The sequence below is a fragment of the Varroa destructor genome, unplaced genomic scaffold, assembly GCF_002443255.2.
Source record: "Varroa destructor unplaced genomic scaffold, Vdes_3.0 BEIS01000007.1, whole genome shotgun sequence".
NCBI lineage: Eukaryota > Metazoa > Arthropoda > Arachnida > Mesostigmata > Varroidae > Varroa > Varroa destructor.
This window is the reverse complement of record NW_019211460.1, coordinates 11,457,736-11,485,455: the sequence shown is the minus strand read 5'-3', so window position 1 is coordinate 11,485,455 and position 27,720 is coordinate 11,457,736. Positions and strand designations below refer to the sequence as shown.

Here is a 27,720-nt window from a genome sequence, read left to right as displayed (position 1 = left end):
TAAATCCCGTTCCTGGACTCCACAATTCAATGAACCGGCATCTTCGATTGCCCATTCTTCCAGATCTAGAAAATGGCTGAAAGTCGAATATCTAACAACAAAGAGACTGTAGAGCTGGCAAAGTAATGTTGGCAGCAGTATCCGTTTCTTTTTAGGTCGAAACGTGCAACAGATGGTGTAAAGACACTGTATAGAGTTTTAAACAATAATTTATGTTATAAAATTAACCAAGTGAGGAGTGTAACGCGAAGACGCTGAGCCTATCTATCTAGCCAGCAATCTGTTAGAAAACGATACGACAAAAAACGTATAAATGCGTTCGAACGAAGAAGCGCTTCAGTCGTTGAGGAGATCTATTTGTAGATATGATGGAATGAGAAATTCCAGTCAGCTCTGTCTTCTCCACCGGAGACTTTTGATTTTTGGAGGTTACAAATCTCACAGAGCCCTTCGTTCACCATAAGGCACGGAGCTGGGGAAACATCAGAACCGTGCTACAATCATAATTGCATAATGCAAACATAATTTAAAATCTTTGCAGGACGGTTTAGTTACCTTGAACAATATCTCAATCATCCTTTAAACCAACCACCTGAGCCAAGTCTAAGCAGCTACATAACCTGATAACACTAGAATAGAATCGCCCCAATGCGAAGTATAAAAATATACATTTACTACGAACAGCATTCACGAAAGTAACCTGTAGGTTTCGACGGTTTACGTCGGGTATCACCGTTAGACGGCTGGTTCCCAGCACGAAATGGTCTATGCCGTGGTTCGAACCTAGACCACAAGATGTCCCTAATATTAGTATAAGAATACGTTACCCACTAAGCTATCACGGGGACAAAGGTTAACCTAAGCTCTCACAGCGATGCCCCTATTTCCTTGCAAGAATTTTGCGTTTAAGCCGTTTTAAAAACTACTAAGTTTCGTAAAGCGACAAAACTTTCACGTCAAGGTAACTCAAGTAAGACAAGTTTCTCCAGAAAGATGCTCTAGAATAATCTACATAAATATTATTATTTATGTTATTATTTTTGTTATTTATATTACTAATAACATTTGGTAGTCTATGTATTTGTCGATAATCCGACTTAATGTGCAAATGTTTATCCTAATTATAATAAAATTAATTACCTGGTCAAGTAATCAATAATAATCGACCCCCTGAGTGCTTTTAGTATAAGATTATGTCTGTTATTAACAGCAATGGTCTTTCAGGAAACTACATGTTTACATGATTGCAATGGTTTTCCAGCAAATCAATCTTCAATGACAGAGAGATAATTTCCATAGCAGTGATTTCCCTAGGAAAACAAACATTGTTTGACAATTAATTTATTAAGAAATTATACACGCAAAAGTCATTTCTCCCTATTTGAAAGAACGATGCCAGCGGACACTGGTATGATTGAATAAAGGCGATGCGCAATATTTCGTTCCCAGAAAAGCGTCTTGTGTACTTTTCGGTAGCTGACCTATTCAACAATGTCTCGCATAGAATGCATCCATCGCAGATTGTAAAGTTGCTTCATTAGGTCCACTATAATGAGATCGTTGTCCCTAGTCTAGTAATTCAAATGTAAAAAACATAACTGCCTACGCTTATGGTGGTGGCCTTTATTGATATACTTCTAGGTATTTATCTGCTGTAGTAATATGTGTATTATGTATCATAAGTGATCTTACATGGCTCATATCGTAATCAGAAATGACCGGATTAGGGAAACATGATCATACAACCCATATGAGAATTTAAAAGCTATTCACGGCTTTTCAATACCGACAGATCTATCATTATATCCGTCCTGTAACTAATGGCTTGTTCGCTTATCGATCTCCATAGGTTCTAGTGCTTCTGACAAAAGCAATGGCTTTTCGAAGTTATGGTACATGCATTTTGTAAAGCTAAGAAGAAAGATGGGTTTTGTATTAAAGCATTGTCAATAAAATGTTTTTGATAGCCATACAGGCGATCATACTGACGTAGTTTATTCGGTTTAATGCCTAGTATGCCCGAAATAGCCAGGCTACATAGGACCATGGTAACACCGTTTGAAATATTTGCACTTTTCTTTTTTCGTAAAATATGGCGACCCCACGGCCTGCCCTTAACATAGTATAATAATGTAGTAAATATTTACTTTGGCAGCTGCGTCGTATATAGACGTCAACTAGTCTTACAGGTATTATACTATATGCGTTCATTCATCATTTATATATATCCAAGATATGATTAAGAAGCTGAAAAAATGTTTTTAAGCTAGTTAAAAGTTCGTCTGTTACAAATGTTGATGAGAAATTTGTGGTCCTTATTATAACTACAGGGGACGGGCAAGAAACATTGGCACTAGGACTTCTACTGAATGAAATGCTTGTGTTATGTCGCAGTGAAGCAACGTTTTTAAATGGCCGATTTGTCATACGGTCCTCGTCGATATACAGGGTGGTGTACTCAAATTACTAAAGGGCTGATTCTCCTAACGGACATGCATTCATTCGCTACTCGAGTTAGCAGAAGAAAGTTAGGTCTTTTCAGAATAAAACAACAAACTTCTCATGGCGAATAGCGGTGTGTTGTCTTTAGTTTTTGAACGCAGATTAGCTACTAGCTAGGGTTCGGAAGTTCGTGAAAATGACGCAGAGAAAAACTTTTTGACACGCGTAGGGTTTATGCGGTAAAAATATACAACCCTTTTCAACAGTCTACTTAAACTTTAGTAGTTAGTCTGAAGACTTTTTTGCTACATTTAACTTTGTGCGTATTTGGAGCCCTCGTATTTTTGGAAATTTAATTTTTGACTGTTAAACTGTGGTTTAGGTACCGATTTAAGGGTGTCATCGCGGTAGCTATATTGAATAGTTTAGCTATCTTGGTTATCTTGAATGAACGCGACCGTGAGGAATAACACGTCCAGCACTAGTTTACACGGTAAAAATAATGCTTTTTTTATTTTAGGGAATTTTAAAATAGGGATTATTTTAGGATAATGGAAATCTTAGCAGGTATATGTATATACTGAGCGAAAACTCTTAACTCGGTGTAAAAAAATCCTGACCCTGCTTACGAAGTGTCTACCATTATGTCATCGTTAATAATTAACACATTCAAGTGGTGTGCATTTATCCCGATGGTCGGTTAATTCTGGTCAAGTTCGTATCCAAAACTGCATTTGTTGGGACCGAAACCAATGTTTTCATTTTTACGGTACTGCTGTTAAACAGAAAATGGATTTTATGAAACCGATTTATAGAATTATCCCTAGCCATTTCTAACGAGATTCGTTCGCCAGATGTATTGCACATGGCGTTTTCCAGTCATCGAGAGGAATACGGTAGGTGAATTGACAATGTCTCTATAAAACTCTTGCAAAGATATGCGCCGATAAAGAATATATTTACACTTACTGTATAGCTTTACTTAAGTGGCCTACAGATAGTTGTCTTAAGGCAAAGTGCTTAGATGAAACTGTTTGTACCGCTACAGATCAAGACATAATACAGCTCGTACAGGTGTTCCCTAACGGCTCCGCGTTCCCAGTTCGGATAAACGTTGGCGCGTACGTAAATAGAAACTATGAGAGTCACACGTATTTTGAATGGAGGTGACGAATGAACATCCTAACACATCTGCTACAATTCAGCGTAATTTTCAATGCTTTTCAAAAGGTTGTATACAATCAAATGGCCAAACATATTTTGTTCGTGTGAAATAGCAGCGAAATTCGGAGTTAGTCATCGATTTCACCTTTCAAAATTAGGAGTTCACTCGACAAGAAGACGTCTTGTGTGATTATAAATGTTATTTCAACGTGTGAGCATGTAATACGCTTATGCCTTCCAACAAGGACGCATCCTTCCATGACGAATGTTCGATGTTCCAGGCTGGACCTGGCGATATGCGCCAATTTATTGCAATAGCAGCTAAAACATTCACGAGTAACTAACTGCTAGAAGAAAATAGCAGACGAAAGGTTACAGGCCAACGGACGCGATTCTTAAATGATAAGAAAGTACACCTATATTTCACTAGATTTTTACGTAAAATATTTGTATGTCCGGGCTAGCTTTCATACTTGTCTGGCTTGCAAGCTGTGGAAAAATCTAAAATGTCCAGAACCGTGCACATCTAGAAAGACAATAGCTTCTAACGTGGCTACAATGTGAATCACACGCCAATGCTGTAAATAGTTTTATCAACTTGAACAAGATAATAACTATTTCCACTTGAATAGTAATGATCTTACCAACGTTTAACAGTACAGAGGTCAATCGAGACAAATGACCTTGCTGAATGAATTTCTGTTAGAAGCTGTATGGACAATCTATTCTAGTGATGATTTTAGTATAGATCTGTGTCTAAAACCTTTGCGCTAGAGAGCATTCTGTAAAAAGCGAATCAGTATAACCGAACATGTTGACTAGTTATTCTAATAATCGTTATTGAAACAACTACGTTGCCCTATTGGACGTTATATAACTAGCAGCATCTTTGGGCAGTGCTGCGACTTCAACTGTGACTGCTGTTACGCAAGCCTCATTTAATGCTTCATGAGTCACTTCGACGGTATTTCGCCATTATTATAATTTGGAGAGTCTTATAGTATAGGTTATATCAAATTTTTGTTGCTTGCTAAAGTAGAGAGTCATATACTAATTATAATGATATGAAACTGGAGCGACGGAATGGGAAAATCGAATCTTTAAGTTCCGCTTCATCGGTGTTTTAGATAGCGTAGGCACAACTGTTTTTGGGTAGATGACACACGGGCGGTGGAGTGTTATTATATGTACTACCATAATCATCATCTAAAAGTATTACTAAGACATCGATAAATTTATTGTTATCGTTCTCGTTGACGCATACCTGCCGTTATTTAACTTGAATGGTCAGCTTCAACAAATGACTAGAACTATAAAGTAGATCACAACAGTGCGTCATGTTGAATGTAACGATTCTAAAATAATTCGTTTATTAAGTTAACAGATTCTTAGAATGACACGATCGCTTTATGTTATTCCCACTAAGAAAGCCTTCGACACAATAGACTAATGATACGGTTAACTTAAGAACCTACCTGTGAAACGAGATCTATGGAGGCAATAAGTGAAGCCTGACCTATTGGCTCCTATTACTAGATTAGATGGTTTAAGCTGAATGTAACTTCTGCTCCTAAATGTTTTCGTTTGTGTCTACGTCGCTTATTTGTCATGCTGATCAAAGGTCATGTAAGTTTGTTATATAAATTCACTCGTCGTTTGAATTTTAAATGTACGGTTAGGCCAGTGAAGCCGAGTCACTGTGTGACAAATAAAAATTATATATCTGTCTTCCAAGGCTGAAATCGACAGTGGAGAAAATGATCTGATGCTACGTGATGGTGCATATTCAGAAGCAGGCGATCGGGGTTACAACACGAGGTTCGTTTGCTTAGGCAAGCCAACGAGTACCGAGTAGCACAGGATCAGGTTATTGGTATGGTTAAGTTAATCACAACGGAGGGCAGAGTCGAGCAAGTTAACTCACAGCTATCCGTTTTATGTCGAACAAACATCATACATAATTGTAAAGAGATCATTCGACAAGGCTGTAGTCTATTTCGTGTAGATCTGACTCCTTTTTATAGTAGATTCATAAAGCTTAACAGGAATCTGCTAAGGGACCGTTAGATAACTCTGCCGAATCTAAGGCATGGATACAGAGCTCTTTTAAATGACTGTGGCACCTTCAGATGCGCTCTGGCCAGTAATCATTCAGCACAACTTAGTGATTTTCATTTAAAGTTATTGTATGTATATGAGCTCAGCGGCAAACTTATGTCTGCATGATGATGTGCCATCGTACTAAACGGGGGCATCGACGATAGCAACTTAATGGTCCACCAAGTTAAACCGCGCCGCCGCCGTCGTATCGTTTTTTACCGCTACCCTGACGCGGTGAGCAACCTAGAAAAATGTCACATCACAGAAACGTCATGAACTACTTACCCGACGGGGCGGAGTATGGCTGCACAACAAAATGAAACGGGAAGATATGACACGTGAACTAGGAAGCGGACAAACGTACTTGCTTGCTTCTGCACCAGTTAGCATTGTGCCTGTGCACCTGATCCCTTCGTCTCGCCCAATGACGGCAAGCCCTTGGACACAGGTATTAGGTCGACCATGAACATATTTATAGTGTAGGGTCATTCGACATCGTCAGAAATAGTTTGTTGCCCCCCATCGTAATCGTTACCGGCGTCATTGTTGCTGTCGGCTTTATTTTCCGGACTATTGGGTAAGAGCAATAGTCAAACTCGACTTAGAATTCTGTTTCTATAAAGCTACTGTAGAAAACGGTCTGTCGACTCGATAGCGAGAAATGCCGCCTAGAAGGCGGGCTTAAGTGGCTGAGGATAACTCAGCGAGAGATTGGCTTACAGCGACAGAATCAGGCGCTCACATCACACATAAAATGGTCATTTAGAAAAACGCCTTCGAATAAGTGTCTACACTGACATATTCGTGTTATAAATAAGCATAAAAGATAAATAAAGTAATACGTTTGGTGTAACCGATAACGGTCGAACGACGAGACCAGAGCAATAGTGTAGCATGCAGGCGTCTCTATAAATGTCCCGTGGCAAAAAGGCCCTATCAACATGATCATCTTTGTGGTTCTTGATGAACGCACGCGTGAGGACTCAAGCAATAGTATATTGACCCTACGCATGGTCAAGTAACGTAGTCGGGCATAAAAGACTGAATAGAAACGATACGGTAGGAAAAAGAACGAAGTGGCAAAAGTAAATCATCCGGAGAGGACACGAAACATACATATAATTGATGCGCCGTTGCGCTGTATAATGTCATTCTTTACCACCACTGTGCTCTTTTTATAATGGTCATCTATATGTTGCTATTTTGAAAGCTCACATCCCCGTTGATCCAAATTAGGCGCACATGCGCGATATGTAGACCGGCCAGGACAACATAGACCGGAAGAGCAGAGCCGGGCGGTTCACTCTTCATACATGTATAAGGAAAGTATTTTATTGTTTCTGGGCAATATGTTTACATTTTAGGTCCTATACGGTACTCAGACTGACTCAGCTAGTTGAACGCTGCAACTATAGCGTCATAGGATTTTTTTTCGCAGATGCTCGCGAATGCTCAGGGCTTGGAGATGTCCTACGGTATCTAGGATTCGTCAATAGCTGTAGGGCTACGGTGATATCTGTAACATTCTTTGCTGAACTGAAAAAAAATGTTTGAGCAGTTCGGCTTTTCTGTGATGCCCGTTAAAGGACGATTGTTCTGATTTGCCCCCAAACAATGGAAATAACCCGTGCTCTTCACTTATGTTGGTTCACCTATTTAACCGTTGAGCGGCTGTTTGGATTAGTGAAACACAGTTTTCTCATGTTTTGCAAATCGAATAATCTATGTTCGTGGTCAGGTTCAATGCGGGTGTTCTAGTTCTGGGTGGGTATTATTTTAACGAGGACGAAAGAGGCGTTAACGTTCTAAATAATCATTCTAGCTACGACTGTAAGGCCGCTCCACGTATAGAACAGCGCAGTCGGTATTCTCATTGCACAAAAAGAACAGCTTGAAGATTGACAAATTTCTTTAAACAAAATTATCCAGTAACAAGGACGTTATAAAATCATAAAATTAGCTGAGTTACATATGGGTATTAACTCTGCTAAGATAGACCCATGACTGTATACTACTCGGAACAGGATTTCTTTGTAATATTTGTTTACATTTCGGTACTCTCACGTTTGCTAATCTAACTAGCTCTCCAAGTATATATGCGAATCAATCATAAAATCACGAATTTAATGAGTTAACTTGCTAAATTCGGCTGTTGTCATTTTCAAGGGGTTGCAAAAATCAACCCCAGGACATATCAGGCGGTGCAAATTTATAGGTATTTGCACTACCTAGCCATTTCATCTACAGATCGACTACAATAACGGATTATAGTTCCAAGATGTAGCAAAGAAAACGATATTTGTTTGAATACGTATTCGAACTAACAAGTTCGTCTTCATTTGTGCACTTTTGTGCATCTTCATAGGTGCCCGATATATTCATCCAGCTCAGCCTTAATAAATGAGCTTTGGAAGCACGCACATACCATTTACATACAACATGTAAAGCAAAGAACGTCTACTTAACCGACAGGTGTTGCAGCTCATTTCTTCCTGTCGACAGTCAGTTGTCATCGAGAATCTACCAGTGGGACGATGGCCACGACGAAATACAGATGAATCAATCATTTGACGAAAGGAAGAGCTACATGTTTAAAATTGTACCATCGAATCTGTTCTTACATGCCGTTCTGTAACACTGTAGCTATTTCCTGCACGTTTTTGCTAATAGCACCACAACTGTTGAGGAAAGCCACCTCTAGAGGATTAAGAATATCTGTGAGAGATGACAGCAGACGTTTGTTTAATTAGGGTGTTCGAGTTATTCTCTCCCTATGTTCTCATCATGATACTGGTCAAGGCTAGCAAAAATATATTTAAACGAAAACATCCTTTATTCTAATCTGCAGGACAAGACAAGGAAAAAGTCTTGCATGTCCCTTCAGAAGTGCGTGTCACTTCAGTGGCTTTTTACCTCTACATAAGAGATCGGTCTGGCATAAATTGTAACCTACTGATCGTTTGTAATTATTGCTTCTTTTTTTTTTTACATTTTTCGTTTGCTAATGGTCGAATATTATAGAGAGCTGAAAGGCTCTTTGATCGTTTTCCAATCCTCTGGGTTACAAAACATTATTTCGAATTTGAACATTGTTTCGAACGAATAGTGAAACATAGCATTTTCGATATTTTTTCTTCGTCCGTCGCCTAAGCCGGAAACCTGCTCAGGCAAGGTGGAATGAATGTCGCGTGTATGATGAGGACTCCATAGCTGAAAATATTATTCAGCAGTGGGTGTTTTAGCTGAAAGATTTAGGCACTTTTAGCTTAAGGAACAAAATTATGCTCCAGCGTCCTTTATCCTGCCTAATATCGATAGTGATATTATTGAGGTACGTTATGTATAAGCGTATAGGCAGGTTTAATACGAACTCCCTGCGCTGGTTATCGTCTACCTGAACAATATCAATTAATACATGTGATAAGTTTATTGACATTTGCGGTAAACGCCATTCTGTCCGCGTTCCTTTTGAGTTGGTGCCTATTTTAAGAGTCAGTCCTCGTTGTAAATACCTGAGCTACTGATAAATACCTGTGAATACTATCAGAATGTAGTTTAAACCAGGATTCCTTGACTGACCATGTCTCATAATTTGCCGATTACTATTTCTACGTTCCTGTACGTGAGTTCACTCAATATTTCTGTTCGGCGATGCGGGTTACTCTACAATAAATCATAAAGGCTACAGGCTTTGATCGTTTGGGTCCAAATTGTGCTACCGACATGTACAAGCAAGTTATTTTCGGTGGTCAAGTATCACTCTTACAGGAAAACCTGTGGTGTGGAAACAATGGCATAATAAATATTCATTTACACCATGTGCTTTATACCGACTCAGTCCCGTTGACTGGCCGTAGCTAGAGTCGCGCAGGCCCAAGTTAAGTTGTAGCTAATATATCTAGTTATCTATTTGTAGGCGTTGAACTTAAGGGTAACTATTGCACTTTCAGTATACCTTACGTTAGAGTCTTTTTTAAGGATTTGTATTTTCAGTATTCAACGTTCATTTGAAAATAACACATTCTGCCTAATCTTAAAATTCGATCGTAAATCTAGACCCTTCTACAAACGTAGGAATCTACAGATGTATAAACTACAAGAAAGAGGATTGTAATAGATGCGTCATAAAACGTATCTATGGGTTTAACGGTCGTTGCTATAAAAAGCGTATCAATGAAAATGGTGAGTCATTTAATTTTAAATATTAGATAACCTTACCTCACTTAATTTTATAGTTAAGGTATGCTTGCGAAATGCTCAAATGTCCTGCTTAGGGCATGCCTTAGGCTCGACATTTGGGTTCTGTTGTATGTTCGCTGGCTGTTCAACAACTTAATCAAAATGGCCATGCTTTTCAAAGGTCGTACAACCCTATTAAGAACATTAGAATCTAACTAGGGCTGCACTTGAGACATCCTGTGTTGGTTAAGTGCATTCGAAAACTTTTGACCTATGTCTAGGCAGAGCTTAGGCTATAGTTTATATTGTTCGTTTGCCCGCTTGCTTGAACACCCCGAAACAGGTGGACGTGTTCTCCCCTTAAAGGTAAGCTGGGGTAAATGAGCAGCATAGGGATTAGTCAACAAAGGAAGGGCAGGGGCAACGCAGAACTAGGTGAAGGCCTCCCGTCTCTTTATATATGCCTGTCGCGTGGCCCTCCTGTCCCTGATCGGAGTTTCGTCTAACTGTATGAGATGTAGAGAACCGGAACTTGCCATAGCTAGCAGTGCCTAGTCTGGTTGACACCATGATGTGCATCTCGTTGATGGCCCACCAGAGTAAGGCTCCATGCACTGTACAGGATACAAGTCAATATCGTAGAAATGTACGCTATAAAGCCCGGGAAGCAGCGGTGGCTCATGGGTACAGAACAGATAACCGAATCGGCAGGCAACATTCTTTCAATGCTGAGCAACTTCTCCAGCCTGTGCTATCCTGAGCCCATCTTTTGGCGCAGTAAGCACGTGAGGCCCACACAAGTTGACCTTTCAACGAAAGTAGCTGCGGCCATTCTCCGTACAGAAGATGTCTCTTGTTACAACCACATACAAACATACAGACGTATTTTACTTTGTAGCCTTCATACCGGGTGATCGTGTCGATTGAGGTAGAGCCGTGTTCCTCAGTAGGGTGGTGACGAGGGGCATCTTCGGTACTGGAAATTGTCCTTTGTTACGGAGTGTGCCATTAGAAAGCGTTTATATGGGTCTCGAATAATGCCGGCACAGCATTGCGATCGTGTGAAAATTGATTGGCTCGGTTTGAATCTTAGACTTGTCGCGTAAAGAAATCGTTCTTAGGCCCTTACTACCTCGTATTGGGGGCCAACTGTCTGATGGAATACCGGACATAGAGACCCTTACAACCAAGATTAGAGGAATTGGAAGGAATTAGGGCAATTCAGTACCTATTGTTCCTGCCTCCAGTCGCGTCTTTGTGGAAAAACTGCCATCCAATTAAAATTGCCATTACGCAGACTGTCGTATAAAGGAAACAATAGCACAGGGAGAAAAGCCAAAGATCAATCGTCTAAGCTACACGAGGCCCAAATTCAGGTTTCCAAATAATGCAAAATGTCGTGTACAAAATAAAATGGAGGAATATTATAGTTCAAAGAAGTAATTTCAATAAAAGGTCAGCATGTTGGACTTTTTGCTATTTGCTATTTGCCCTTGACAATGGTCATGCTTTTTTAAAGAACGCTAATTGGTTTTTATTAGCAAACATGACGTTGGGAAGAAAATGTAAAGTTTACAGTTGCTATAAGAGGTCATTTTGAGGCCATTTTGTGAATAGATGAAATTAGCCTAAAATCATACCCACACAGTACATAGATGCTTACCGCAATGTTTACCCATGCGAAACTGGCGTGTGCGGAGATTCGCTGTCAAGCTTGAACGCTTATGCTATCATTGTTATGGCAACATTCACCTTGATACCGTTACTAGCCAATTTGAATGATCTTTCGCATTAGTCCATGAAAGTTTTGCATCAATGGTTCCCAATAAATACTGACATATCCGTGAATCTGACCTCTGGGCGTTACAGCAGAGAACTCGAAAAGCAGAATACTGTACTAATAATAGAAAACCACTCAGTTAAAATTACCTTGGTTTTTGAACATTGTCAGAAATAGAAATGAGCGCGTGGTAAATGATCGGTTTTTTTTTTTATACACTCTACCTGTATAAGCTGCCGACAAGGCTGTAGGAAAAGGGGCAGTAAGCTGTTCGCTATAACCTTTGCAATTGAAATCATAGAGTAATAGTCTTACGTATATGATTAAAAATGATTCGCATGGGGCATATTTTTAGGGTGGAAGGAAGGCATTTTCGGACATACTTCCAGTGCATGATAAGACTGGGCCAAAGGAAATGCCGTTGGCCGAACGATCAGTTTCTAGCAATTCTGACTCGTCATCTTAAGCAATACATATATAAATTGATATTTTGGGAAATGATAAATATTGTTTTTGCGTAGACACCCGTTTCTAAAGCGTGTTCCTTTATGATTACTAGACTTGACTACTAAGCTTGCTTATTTCGTCTCGATCATACTTAGAACTTGTGCCGAATGATGGATTGAGGCACTTCTTTAGATCGTTTAGCGGAATGTTAGTTTAATTGGTTTTAGGCACTAGCTGTTTTTATATTAGAGTGAGCTATTTGAATTTTTGTAAAAGCGTCTACGTCCTGTTACTAATTAACTAGTTAGCCAGAAATCACTGAATAACTTTTTTTTTTCTTTTATCAAACTAAACACTTCTCGATAGTTGCTATAGTAAAATGGAATTGCTTGCGGCAATGACTCTTTAAACGTTAATACGTAATGAAAGTTTATTGAGATAGTTGCTCGAATAATTAAGGGGGAGCAAGGGTGAGTGACGAAGACACTGATGATCACTATAGGTTGTGCAAACCTTTCTCGTATTATAGGACCTGAGAAGAAAGCCAGTCTGCTATGTAATATTCGTGCCAGGACACTCTGTGTTTACTCCTGTAGTTAAGTATTGTAGCACGTGTCGGTCTGTCCACGTGGTTAAGCGCGTCGCGACAGCTCTACCATAAAATTTGAAATATATTTGTCCCCTTCCCAATTCCCCAGTGCCTGTAGCCCTGGACTAATTTTGTGCGCTATACTAAGCCATATTTTGAATTATATTCTTGAAGCGTAACTAATAGAAGCAGCTTTTGGCTAAAAATCTCTAGATACCGCTATTTCGCTGGTCGTCTACACGTTACTAATACGAATAACGTGTAGAACAACAACATAAAGGTAAAAAAATTCATACTAACACGTGAACGATTCTGGTTGACGTGTATCTGAACGACGTAAGCCGATTTGGACGGGAGATTTCTGTCTTGAATTTGACAGATTGTCGCAGGTCGTCGATGTATTTCGGGTATCATCTAAACGCTAGCTACTAATTAGTTGAATGCGTGTTATGGGTACGAGCATTCCGTTGTTCAACAAAATCACCAAAACAGTAGATAGTAAACCACCCTAACGTATCTATACCCTGTCTAAGTTAGTAGATTTGTGATCAGTGGCTACTTTACGTCCATATCCTTTGATGATATATAACTACTTAGTAATAATAAGTTACCTTATTTTTAGTTATTTTCTGATTTGTTAGCACAATATTAATTGTTATGATGAGTTTCAAGCCCACTTATTATTCCATTATTCGAATAAAAACTCTCGTTTGTCACTTGTATTAATAGCCCTCTGTCCTCTATGCTTTCGATAGACGCGTTTCGAAGTTCTGAATTGCATTGACAAGCGCACCATAGGTTGGTTGCCCCAATGTATTTTAGAAGTTCCTAGCGGTAAACCGAAACTTACATACATAAGAATGATGTTTCATTTAAGTTAAACGTAACTACAATAGGCAAATGATTGGGCAGCATTACAAACGGAAAACTAACGAAGATGCCGCTGCTATCTGTCTTTGTGGAAACGAAACACATTAATCTTTTTACCAGGTATCAGTTTAGTGAAACAAGGGTTGCGTCACCATTGAGAGCCATTGAAAGCAACACAGTTTTTGGCGAACCAGATGAGATACGCTGAGGCGGCTCCTGGACTGCCCCTTATTCATTACGGGCTGAAAGTTTTTGCAAAATGACGTGTTTTGTACATCCTCAAGGAAGTGCAGACCTGCCACCTGTACCGTTGTATTGCCACCAACATTGCCGTTGTGGCTGCTGAAAGAAATCCTGCCGAAAAAAATAAGCTAGGGTGTAGCCTAGGTAGGTGATCTCACCGACAATGATGTGACGTCACGGGGTTTCCCCATGGCATATATTACGTGACGATGCTAAATGTCCATGTCATTGTAAACAACTGTAGTTCTTTTGACAGTGTGTGCGTGTGCACTGTTTTGAGCTTTGCTCATAGCGAATTATATTAAAGCACATAGGTAATGTTCATTTTCTAGTGGACTAACAGGACGTGAGCTAAAGGTATGAGTGGAAAAGGCGATCAGACGGTGCTCATTATTCGCTTTCACTTAGGAACAAATAGCAATATTGATGGCGGCAGCGCTTTGGCGTGGTAAACAATACTATAAAGGCTATGAAATTACACACTTATATATATATTTATCCTTTGAGCAAAAAATTAGGTTCAGCCGTCGAGGTCGAAATAAGTCAACGCTTCTTAGTCTGCTTTTCACGCTACATAGCAACTTTCTATACACTCATATCCCAAGAAATATTACTTAGTTTCAATGGTTCTATTAACTTCGTATCTATTTCCCTGAGACCGACAGACTCAGTTTGTCGTATACTGCTATACTTCATATAATATACCTTATAATGTGACGTGCAATAACAACAATAACGATATATATCGGTATTTTATTAGGAAACAAAAAGTTAGTTCGCTCAAATGCTAGTACGAAAAGACGCTTGCAAAATATTTTTCTGTGTGTTATCAGTGCAAGGGAGAAAGTGAGTTTCGACATCTTGCCAGTCGATGATTTCTGGAGAGGCAAATGGAGACGGAGGCGTTTTGTTGCGCTACTTTACAGCGAAACCGGGAAGGGCTACAAGTGTGCTTAGCGTTAGATAGAAAGGACGAAGCGTGTTTTGTTAGAATTGTTACGCAGAATTTGTTGTTTGAGACGATTGTCCTATAACGTGCTCGTCTTGCGTATGTCCGAACTACGTCTTGACTAATAAGTAAACAAAATTATGAAGAAATATGCTGTTCGACGAACTACCTCTAACACGCTTCTTTCTGTCCATTCATAGTTTTTGACCAGTTTGTTGTTTACAAGTTTGTCTTAAGAAAGCTATCGAGTAGCTTTTAGTGTTCGTAAATCTTGAGTAATGGCCGCATATACGCTCATTAATTTATCAAAGTTTTTTATTATATTATTCGGATTGATTTTCTTTTTGTAAGGTTTAAGTCCTTAGAATCACGTCCTTGGTTGTTGTCTTGTCCACGTTTTGTTGATGGCTAAGTGCTGGAACGTTCGTTCATGCATCGCTATCATAGGTTAGCCCAGATCGTACGGTTTGCTTTTACTTCGGGCTCTAGAGATGGTTACGTAAGGCAGTAAAGGACAGAATTTTTGGCATTTGCCTAATTTCCCGTTCGTTAAAGCACTCTAGGATGCTTGCCTCGCATATCTGGAGAACTTGACAGGCAAAATATGTGGGTTTATCTAACAATTAGCATCTTGCAAGGTGGGTCAAGGCGGTCCGTGACGAATTCGAAAAAATCAAGTGGAGTGTGTTTTTCGCACTTATCATTGGAATCCGAAATGCGCGTAAAACGTTGTGATCCTATCAAAACAATAACCTAACAGGGTAAAGAAATAGGTCTCGAACGGTACATAACACTTGACCATCAATAGAAAAAAAAAAAATAAATAAGAGCAATAAGTAAAAGACAAGATTACCTATACACGAAGCTGACTGCCCTGTCTAATATTAGTGCCAGCAAATTTTAACTGCATCCCGATTTTTGATGCGTTTGTCTCGCTTGCATATCGCAACAAATCTATCGGATGAACAAACGAATAATAAAAGCACGGTGGAAACGAATCCGGAAGCGATCAATGCTACCCCCAAAGATTGAGCGGTGGTGCGAGTCACTCGCCTGCTGACGCCATAGATGCGTCGCTGTATGTATGTGTCTATACACATCGGCATAACAGCAGCAGCAGCAATACTAAGCCTAGCTAACCTCGTACTGCGATGAGGAGTTCTATTCAGTTTTGTCTGCACGCGCTGTCCCACGTCGTACGTGAACTCATTTTCCCCTGTTCTCCCTCGAACCCCTTGTCCCAAATGAATATATATGCCGCGCAATATACCAAAGGCAAGCGGCGTTGATCGCCGTCACGCCATTTGGCAGTCACGGACCCCATCCTGTTAGGGACAAAGCAGCCATTTACAGAAAGCCCGGAGTAACGGGTACGCTAGTCTGTCTTCCCCCGCTATGTTATAGAAAACGCTGGAATTGGTCAGTTATCGAACTCATTCTATTATGCGCTATTTTCGAGGTAACTCGTCATATGATGGAATGGGTCACGGAACGAGTTTTGGGGTCACTAGGTTAACAAAAAAAAAAAAAAAAAAAAAGACAATATTTTGTGTTTGATTAAAAAGGCATTTGTTATTTCAACATTAACAGTTTGCCATTCAAGAGTACAGCGAATACTATAGGTATTACGTCCCACTGGAGAGGAATAACGCTTTTTTTTATAGGTTTTTACTGTGGCATCGATTCTCCATTGAATGTCTTACATAAAACACCGATTATAGAGATTATTCGTGCTCGCCAGCCTGAAACTACAATAGGGTTATGCTGAGAAAGCTATTGAAATACAGAAACCATGATTTGACGCCAATATGGAACTCCTATAAATAGGCATTGCGGCGCGTAAGGTGACAGAGTAGTTTATCCAATAAAAGGGTCCCGATGATAGAGCAGTAAGCAAAGAACGAATTCTCATTGAAATTGAAAGTGAATGTTTGACGATAACAGAGATTGGTCAATCTTATAACAAACAATCACAGAGTGTACATAGTATTAGTAAGAATCGGAACGTGGTGGTTCACTAGACCAACGGAAACGATGTTTTGCAAATAACAAATTAAAAAGGAAATAGTACGACTAGTATCATTCACTAAAACACTGGCTACTGCTCAATTGTACATGAATATTTTATTATTATTATTATTAATGGTTTTTTGGGTAACAAAAATATAGGCTCGTAGTTGAATTGAAATTTGTTTTGATTCAAAACTAAAACGAGCTTAAAAAGATTTAAAGCTCAGGGCGTCGCTGGTTCTAACTACCGACGCGCATAATACGAGTATCAATAGAATGAGGTAAACTCGAAAAGAGAAAACATTACTGATTGAAATATGGCCGAAGAAGCTGATAATTTCTGATTAGATGTTTTAACTGCTTACTTACATATACATATTGATTGGTCATTGGCGAACGTAGGCACAATTTATAATTATTCGGGTTGTCATATACTGATGTCGCCAGCTGATTCATTTGTACTATTTTCCGTTCGTTTTTTTTTTTTTGTAATAACCACTTCGAGGTCACATTTGTTCATGTTTTGCATGTATTGCCCATGAAGCGGACACAACCGGCGAACCCATATCGAAAATCATCCCAGCGGAAGCACTTATTTTTTGCTACAATTTTGATGATAAAATCAAAAATAGTGCATAATACAAGGACAATTTGTAACATCTCACAGGCTGTTCTTAGAGAAATGTTCGTACGCAGATATAAATACGTTGATATTAGACCTAAATATTCATAGCACCCCCGTGCAGTTTTGTATATGTCTTTCCCTATAAAAGCAATTAAAATAACCTTTCAGTAAAAGCTATTGCTTTTAGTAAATCGATGTAGTCAATTTAACGACTAATAATAGAATAAATAATAGAAGAGTTAATTGAAAATGCCATATTTTTTTCTCTTCTTTTCAGAACTATCTGCGACGTTTCGGCTATATAAATAACGATTTTTCGGCGCGGTCCTTCGTGTCCAATATCTACTCAGCAGAAGATTCATTGTCGCGCGCCATCCGTCGCTTTCAAAGGTTCGCGAATCTACCAGTCACCGGGAAAGCGGACGCGGCCACAATAGCTCGGATGGCGCGACCTAGATGCGGTATGAGTGATATTGATTGGGGTCGTGAAAGCGTCAAACGGAGAAAGCGATATATTGTACACGGTGATCCTTGGTCAAAAATGAACCTCACCTATAGGTAAGAGGCACGATCTACCTAATCCTAGCAGGGCTAATAATGCAATAACATATCGTTGATCACCGCCGCTGATAGACTTTGCTTAGTGTCAGTGTAAGAAGAGACTACCCTAGCTAATTCTGCTGTGACTTTTTTTCTCCTAGATAAAAGAGTGATCATGTTTGTCACAAGAGCTGCTCATACACTATAAGGTCGTCCGTTGAAACCTGTCACCCCAACGCTTTTAGTCGTTTCAAAATTTTCGTCCAGCTGAACGAGGCAGTTTGCTACGTTAATTAAAAAACATAAAAAATATCGGGCCTTTCACGATTCCAGACACCGCCATTATTACCGTGTTTTCTACATTCTGTTTTGAGAAGTTCGCCTCACACGATGCCTTTTCACACCGTCGATAAAAAGATAATTGTATTCATGACGTATCTTTCGATGGAAAGCGAAAATAACAAACGGTTTATGCTGTAAATGCAAACGGGTCGGACAGGTGTGCTGTAAACAAGGAGCAGAAAAACAAAAGGTTCATGTATTTGCTCTATGCTTGATTAGTAATTGAAAGTTTGGTAAAAAAAAGCAAGGCCAAGTTTCTCGTGAGATATATGAGATAGAGAATAGGGATTCCCAAGCAATTAGGACCCTGCTACGTGGCGGTTATAAACCATCCGAAAAGGCCGCATCTAAATATTATGTGTGAAATGTGTAAAGAAAAGTTACTTCTGTCCTAGGATCACTTCCGATAGATGCGGTAGGTTCGAAGGATTATTCCGTTGTATAAAAATAATTATGGGTTTGTAGTTATTTTTTGCTACATGATCTACATTTCAGTATAACCGATTGGCCATCAAATTTGGATGTCAACTTCGTGCGACAAAAAATCGGAAAGGTAGAAATTAGTACATTTTTATGATCAAATATATAGAATATTAGCCGACGGCTCACATACAGGATGATACTTAATAATAAATGATTTGCGTCATATAGTGTACGTTATATAGTGCAGAAGTGATTTTACATATAAGATTATCATGGCTAAGGATGCGACAAAAGCGAGAATTAAAAGAAACTCCAATTACGTTACAATTACATGCGTACTGAATAGAGTTCATTTCAACGAATTTCAAGATATTATAGGCAGTAATAGACGAGATTTACCCAATATCAATACCGTAAAATTCAGAACCCATTACCTTTGAGACGTAATATCTCACGTGTTAGATATGGTACTGAGACCGCTAGTTCAATATTTCTCCTTTCGCTCGCGTTAATTGCCAACAGGCAATTAATGTATGGTCAAGGCATTCACGACTCGTATTCACGGAGACTCGGGACGTAAAAGCTGATATTCTCGTCAAGTTCTTGAAGGTAAAAATCACATTACCCAAGCTAACTTACGAATAGAAGGAATACGTATTCGAAAACCGTGGAAGTAGCAACGATGCACTTATATGACTTACCAAATATCGTATCATTTCCACGTCGCAAACCGCTCATCTTATCGCACGTGTAGAAGAACTCGTTGTCCTAAACAACGAATTCAGTTCTACCTTTGGTCTACAAAGTTAGACGGTAAATTTCCTCTTTGCACTTCTGATTGTTGACTTGGACACGCTTAAGCCCTTAGATCAACACAAAAAAAAACTTGTGCGGTCCGGGAGGCGACATTTCTGAGAATAAACTATATTAGGCAAATCCCGTCCGAGGCAAACGAACCTCCCAACCCATTCAGAGTTCGCGGAGGCAAGTAAAAATAGCCCGATTCAATTTAGCTTCCATTGTTTTTGTTGCTCTATATTTGTGGGCTGATCCGCAGGGGCGCCATGGCGATGCGTACCCATTCGACGGCCCGGGAATGGTTCTGGCACACGCCTATTTTCCTGGCAACGATATTGGAGGTGACGTACACTTCGACGCCGACGAGAATTGGGGAGGCAATATGGCGACTCTGGGTAAATTTTAAAACAGCAGGGTTACACTTTTGTCGCTAACACGTTTCAAAGAATTGATCAATCATTTTTGGATAATTGCTATTATTATTACTACCTATTATTATTGTAAAGCGAAGGATGGTTAGCATGTCATATTTTGGAATATTGGTTATATTTGGTCTGCATGGTTTCTGTTGTTATAAATTACTGATTCATTTTTACGCATTACATTGCATAAAATAGACACCCACAAAGCTCTCTGTTCCCGTCTAGAGATGAAAGTAACTTAATTTCGTAGCATCGTCTGACTTCACAATTTTTTTCTACCACGTTTTTGTCGAATCCTCCCAAAACCTATACCAATCTTAGGTAAACAATATCTTTCATATTATAGCGTCAACTTTATATCTGTTTTGAAAGCACAAGTGACAGTCAAGAGCCAACATAATATCTACTTTATATCGATGCCAAGAAATTAAAATCCTTTGCCGTTTATGTTAACCTTTTGTATTTTTAGTCTTATTGATCTTTCGAGAGTGTGGACGTTGTCGCAAGCTAACGTCCACCGTCAGGGGAAATCTGTGATCTTTTGTTGTTGGTTTTTTGATGGTGATAATGATGACTATGGTAGAAAATTGAATAAACACCTTATAAATAGGAGAGCTTCCTTCAGTAACAGAATCGAAATGAAAACACACGTTCATTGAGCTCTAACTACCGTTTATATTTTTCAAAATTGTCCTTTCGCTAGACTACCTTCAAAGACAATGTTACCATGCATGTTCTAATTCTGGTTTTGTTTAGGGGTGGAACTATTTGTTGCCGGTGCCCATGAGTTCGGCCATTCGATGGGTTTGGCTCACGTATCTGAGCCTTCATCGCTTATGTACCCTTGGTACCAGGATAGTCCACACTTCACGGAGAATTCGTTTGTGCTACCTCAAGATGATATCCAAGGCATACAGCATCTATACGGTATGACGGCAACAGACTTACCTAAGCGACGCATGCTAGGTATTTTTATTGCCAGTTTCGTTACAAACATCTGTAACATATTTGGGATGATCGCCAGTTAGTCACTGCAGTAATCATAATCGCTTTTAAAATTGAACGGTAAACTACTATTCTCGTACTGCGTTATCTGGTGTTAGGTAATATTATTATTATTGATTTACATGCTAAGCTCATTGGCGAGACAGGTATCGCATATGGTCCTCCTCCTCATCTTCTTGACCCAAGGAATTCTTGTTTATATTTCTGATACTTGAAAATGCAAACCCAAGTCAATTATGCGATGCGTAGCTGAATACGAACGTATGTAGACCAACGCGGTCAATGTCTATTTGCTAGTTTAAGAAAAAAAAACCCAACTGTTTCGATGACCGGCACCTTTATCACAACTCTACTTGATCTAATATCATTACATATATGTTCCATGATGATTTATCTGGCTGGCCTTAATTATTTGTATAGGTCGTCCGGAGCGGGCTGTCGATTCTTCAGCACGTTATTATGTGACAACCCGACGTCCGCTGATGGCAACGACGACGCGACGTGGAGAAGTTTTCATCAGTCCAAGGGAGCAGCCACCGGAACCGTGCGCTGTGGATAGCATTGACGCGATTTCAATCATTCGAGGAGAAACGTTTATTTTTAAAGGTTCGAGATAGCAAAAAGAATCTATTTTTACTTAGGAAAAATATATAATACTTTAACAATTCGAAACTGTTGCTTAAGCACGCTTTATCGATTAATTTCGTCCTCATCTTTGCTAGGGATACTACTATTAGTTGAAATATCACCCTTTAAAATAACACTGACGGCCTTTATAGTTCGTGAGCCCTTCGTGAATCGTGATCTCATTACGGCTTTCCTCGAACTAAGGTGATGTCCTTTTTCCGTAACTAGCAAGCTTTATTTAATCATTCATCACTGCTACAGGTAAATACTTCTTTCGTCTAAACAACGACCTTCAGATAATGAGCTCGCACGCATTTGAGGTGAGTCGGCTGTTCCGTGGCTTTCCTACGGAAACTTCGGAGGGACGGGACGTAACTGTTGACGCTGTCTACGAAAATCGTCGCGGAGAAATTCATTTCTTTATCGGACGGGTACGGATGTCTTAAAATAAGTTAAAATTAAAATTTCTTATTGTCATACTTCCAGTGGATAGCTTGTCTATGTAAATCGGTTTAACAAAGCGCGGGATAGAGTCTTGCTCTAACTTCAATCGAACGAACTTCAGTCGAAATGTTAAGACTGATTTTGTGTTTCTTCGTTCTAGGAGTTATATGTCTTCCAAGGGCAAACATTGAAGCCCGGTTACCCTCTTCCGATCTCTTCGCTTGGACTCCCTTTGAACATCAGTAAGATCGATGCTGCGTTTATATGGGGCTACAACCAGAAGATCTACTTCTTTCACGAAAACTTGTATTGGCGATTCGATGAATACGATGGAAGGGTAAGTTAATTTTATCGGAACAGAGGCGCGTTGCTACTGCAACTCTGCTTGTCGACTCATTCGCTTTAACAGAAAGGATTGATTGGTCCAGAGCTCAGAGCGAAAATTCTGGTTTCGGCTAGATAAACTACGTGAATGTTGAATTGATCAACTCTATGCATATAGCCCGTACGTTATATAACGTCCTTTCGTAGGTCGAGCCCGACTATCCGCGTCATATACGAAGCTGGGGTGGTGTTCCTCCAAATCTTGATGCTGCCTTTACGTGGACCGATCGTAAGTTTCGAATTTATCATTTAAAAAAGTTTAATGTATTACATTTTGTATTGACAAATACTGTACACAGTCTATTTTATCCGTTTGATTCATGAGATCGAATTGTCCACAAAGCCCCAGATAATGAATATACTGACCATTATTACGACTATGCATGCAAATAATAACAGAAGTCAATAGACGCCCTTACCCGTTTCTTACTCCGATCTGACATAAACAATGTTACTTTTACATCGAATATGGCGTTGAGAAGAGGTATGATTTACTTTGCCAAAATAATATAACAATGATGTTATCCGCTATCCTATATGCGGACAGTATCCGAAAATTTCGACAGTTTAATTACCGTCTATTTACTTTGCTTATAGAGTCCACGTACTTCTTCAAAGGACGTCGCTTTTGGCGGTTCCACGACAAAAGGATGTCAATCTTCAATGACTCCGGATCGATCGTACAATTTTGGTTCGGCTGCTACGGGCACGCGTATAGTAGAGCCAGCGTAGCTGCATATTTGACAGTATTGCTTGCCGCGCTGTTACCCACCGTATTGAATGGTGTCCTGTTCTACGAGTCGTCGACATCTCGGTGACTCGAAGTTTGCCTATAGACAATCGTAAATTCTCAAGATAGTGATTTCGGCTTGGAGCTTATTCTCAATATCGAATTCGTTTTGAGTGCGTATCATTGACTAAACGTGTTCCAACGCGCAGCCCTAAAGAATGATTGCGAGAGCGTAGATTTTCACATGTAGAACCAGAACGTCGTGAGCTCATGCGCGTGGGGTGTGTTTATACCTGTAAATCATATATATATATATATATATATATGGAAAAACGTACAAAGTGAGAAGTATGCTTATCTGCTGTTTTGACCTTTCCAGTGCTTCGTAATTATCTACTGTACTTAGCAAGGCAACGATGCGAGGCTATATAGAAATTTATCATGCAAAAAAGCTACGCGACAAACAGGTAGATAGCTGGATCTGAAGACACACGGCGTTTACATGACTCCATAGTGGGCTGACGGTAAAATATGACTAGATCTTTGACGGGCTTTACAACGTGTTTTACAACTTGCTCTATAGGACACATATTGTAATTCTACATTGGTTGAAATGTGTATTTCTCACATGACGTTTTGGCCAAACGACCCGTTGTTCCTAATATAATTGCATTGAATTATATGATTTCTAAAGTCACGCATTACCTAAGCGTTGTAAAAAATACTTCCGATACGATCCGAACTCTAACGAGTATTTTTGTGGACAAAAACCTTTTTACTACGTGGTTCCTTCTACTGTAAGCATGAGGTCTTATCTTATAACATAGTTAGATTGTGATGTATATGAGAAATAATTTAATAACGATAAGTAATTTTGTTCAGCTCGTAAACTGCCTACCAAATAGATAATTGCATCTATATAATGAATAATAACTTAGGCTATATACAGTTTTAACACAGGTGCTACAGTTACCCTTGCTGAATTTCATTGTGGGGTGCACTATTCTGTGTGAAAACGCACACGGAGACATTCGAAATACTTCTCCGACTTCGCGGATGTCCAGTGTACTATCGTACATGTTTGTACTGTAGACTACAGATATGAAACTGGCCAATTTTTTTCTAAGGGCTGAAGTCTCTGCGCGCCGCTGTCGCCGATTTAAAATTGACTAATGACATATGGCAATTGTGCAAACAGATTTCCATCAAGATCTCTAACAGTGCGCACCTACCAGCACATAAACGTAGATTTCTAAAATGCGAAAGCATTTGTCCGAGACGCTGTCAAAGCGACCAGTAATAAGATATATTGACGAAACACAAGGCTTAACAAAAAAAAGAAAAAAAAAAAAGAGTAAATCTGAGATTTTCAGCGAGGAGAAACCTAACACGCTGCTTCAAACGGCTATTCCTCTATCCAAATAAATTCAAGTGTAAATTCAAAATAACCGCTGTAGGTTTCCGCTCTCGACTGATCACCGTGCCAGTGGCTTTAGGCTAAGTTAACATACGTATAAATGTTTACTAAGATAGGAGGTATAAGCGTGAAATGACGTAGATGAAGTACGCCGTGTTCGATAGCCAAGAAATAAATAACTCACTGTCAGCTTATCTACACGTCACCGTACGAGTACGCTGTTGCCGCCATGTCTGCCTGTGAAACTAAAATGATCATATCATTTCATAATGATTGTATCACATTAAAGTGCTTGAAGCCTGTAACTTTCTAACATGAGTGGAAAGTATTTACTTACACAGATGGACATGGTCAGATATTGTGTCGGGCACAATGTGTACTTGACTGCCTAAGAAATAGGACTAGATAACATGTGATGCTAGGACCGCGTCTCCTGACACAACGACAAACATCAACTGTTGAAATCTCGTAGTGTAATGGGTTCATTTTAAACGCGTCGAAGATGTCCGTTCTGTTGATGACGTGGTGATATAATCCATAATTTTAAAGGACGTGAGAGATTATATTGGAATCTATACAGAAGTAAATAAATCATGTTCCATTGCAAGCAGCGGTAAAATTACAAGAGCAAAAAAATAATATACTATGTTAATAAGATACGCTGATCCTCGGTAGTGACTATGATAAACAATGAAGAATCAATAAAACGAAAATGAACGGGAACTAGACACATTTTTGTATTTAAGGCTATAAATCGTGTCCTATATTTTCTAATTTAGATCTTTAGAGAGACAGTTACGCTATACGTACAGCCATGATGCCAGTGGCTAGCTTTAGTCATCAACAATGGAATCACATTGAATTGTTAGCATCGTCCATAATCAGAATAGTTCAATTGCAACGGTAAGCCTAGGAGAACACTGAAGTTGAACATTCGGCCTCAGCCGAAAATTTCACTGAATTTAAATTAATTACTTTGTAATAGCGCTATATTGATTATACACCTATTGCATCCTAAATTACTCCATATTGCTTGGCCTATTTTGGTTATGCTAGAGGCTGACTGGGAAATCGTTTAGTAATTCTAAATACAGAGCTATCTCTTGATCGTCGTCGTCGGAAGGCTGCGAAGCGGCAGATTGGTATGGCTTGCTGTCCGTCAATTTTTCTGTAAACAATATTTGAATCTAAACAAAATATATTTGAATATAAGCTACAGATTACCCAGGAAATTATATTTCCTGAATACTGACAGAGAAAGCTCCGCTGCTAAAATAAGATACATGTAAATAGTAAGAGGATTTAGCAAAACGAGGCCAATATTAATCTCACGTAACGAAAGCACGCATCGCTCTTTCTGACTGTTTTGTTATCTCTCATACCAATTTTAAGTTCGTCTGCGATATACAAAAAATGGATTTCACTTTGAATGGAAGCGTTACAGATTAGTGTACAGATCTGGATATAATCCGATACGTCTATTGGATCCAGTTAGCGATAGAACATTTGAAGGGAACAGCAGAACAAGACAGTGATCACGATAAATAAGTAGACTCAGGAACTGCGTCTCCTATAGGTGTCTGTTCCTCAAAAATCGATCTGCTCAAGGCTCGTATCGATTTGTAACCTAGTATAAAGGTACAGAGCAATCCGTTCGGGCTTGTTGTGCTTCGTGAAATATTCGTACAAACCAGGCCGAATTCAACAATGAGTCAGTCAGTCTCAATCGGTGACACGAGAATCGACACTACGCGTTATCACTGTTTTATCAGCTTGAAAAAATTAGAATACCATCTAAATACGACATGTTACTGCATTTTTACAATGATTTTGCTCCACCTTACCGAGGTGTGCATTTCTTACCCCTTTGAACCTTTTGGCCGTTTTGAGCTCGCGCATTTTTAGGGGTTTTTAACCTTCTATAAGTCCAAACTGTAATACTGGTAATATTTTTTGTATATAGTGCATTCTGGCAAATTTACGTTTACGAATAGCGCTTGATGCTATACACTATTAAAATGTATTTGCTGATTTAAGAAGGTTAAAGAACATTAGGGGTTTAAGTTTCAAGTTGAAGCTGTAAAAAGTTACGATATTGAATAGCCATTAATGCCAGGAATTACTTTTCCCGCACGTGCAAAAAGCTCGTGCATATATATAATCGAGATAAACGAAGCTAAAGAAATATTGCCTTTCGCGAATGAGCACCGAGATTATGGCGTTCGTAAATGTAAGCAGTACCTGGAAGAGCCGTCGTAGAGATGAAACAAAACATTGCACATCGGCTAGATCGGACAACAGAAGGTGTAATGAACGCAATAGTTTTTAACCACATATTTGCCGAAGGAAAGATGCCAAGAAGCTGGCAGAAGCGAAGAGTATTTCTATTTAATAAACACAGAAGTAAACAATGGTAATTGAAAAACGGAATACCGATTACGATAACACCTACAATATACCAAAGCAAAGCTTGAAAAAAAAATAAGAAAATACCCGATGACATTTGCTGATGATAGCATCATCGATCTACAGTTTTTTTTTTTATCTTTCTCGAATTTAAAGTGATGTTCCCCCCATTTGTACTTCCTAGTAAGCAAAATCTATGTTGAATAAATGACTGTGACTCTATCGGCTTGAAGCTTCGACAAAACACGACACGAACATTACGCGTAGCTACAATGCCGTGTCATGAATGGCCTATCAATACAGAAACACGTACACACACACACACACACACACACACACACACATATATATATATTATATATGGACTGGTGCGTCCAGAATAGATACACTTCTGTAAATGTAATTCTGTTCATTTATACTTTCCTAAAGGGGATCATTACATTTAACGTCTTTTAGCATAAACGAAAAGATATTCGATTGTTCCCTCTTTTTTTTTGTAGCGATCCGTTCCAGGTACGAGTACAATACAAAAAAGACCAAATTATTCCACGAATACGACGACGATATGTGCATAAGAACGTACATTCGGAAGAGGAGGGGACGCCGTCAGCCTGAATACTGAGAAGGTTTTAATAGAATATGGAAGGAAACGCTCGATTGAAAGTACTCGGTAAGTTTTAATGATAAATCAAAAGAAATAGAGGATGTAACGCGTTAAAGAAAGGCGGAACAAAATCAACTGAAGCCGCTGATTCCATGGCGAAAAACCGACAACATCTGCCAA

The 27,720-nt window shown here is 39.2% G+C and overlaps 1 protein-coding gene across 7 annotated transcripts in view; it reads left to right on the top strand.

Annotated features, from left to right (window-relative positions):
• Window positions 1-25,258, top strand: part of LOC111254490 (matrix metalloproteinase-14-like) — a 28,558-nt gene extending 3,300 nt beyond the window's left edge. For 5 of the 7 annotated variants that reach the window (XM_086974056.1, XM_086974054.1, XM_086974059.1 and 2 more), the window contains 10 exons: window positions 17,676-17,956; window positions 18,776-18,833; window positions 19,226-19,312; window positions 19,761-19,896; window positions 20,680-20,850; window positions 21,349-21,534; window positions 21,817-21,986; window positions 22,160-22,336; window positions 22,531-22,612; window positions 22,981-25,258. In XM_086974056.1, coding sequence (XP_086830182.1) covers window positions 17,676-17,956; window positions 18,776-18,833; window positions 19,226-19,312; window positions 19,761-19,896; window positions 20,680-20,850; window positions 21,349-21,534; window positions 21,817-21,986; window positions 22,160-22,336; window positions 22,531-22,612; window positions 22,981-23,201 — 1,569 coding nt within the window. In that variant the 3' untranslated portion in view covers window positions 23,202-25,258. Of the gene's footprint in view, window positions 1-17,317; window positions 17,458-17,675; window positions 17,957-18,775; window positions 18,834-19,225; window positions 19,313-19,760; window positions 19,897-20,679; window positions 20,851-21,348; window positions 21,535-21,816; window positions 21,987-22,159; window positions 22,337-22,530; window positions 22,613-22,980 lie in introns of all 7 variants that reach the window. The other 2 variants (XR_002675049.2, XM_086974057.1) reach the window with 2 other exon arrangements.
• Window positions 25,259-27,720: the final 2,462 nt, after the last annotated feature.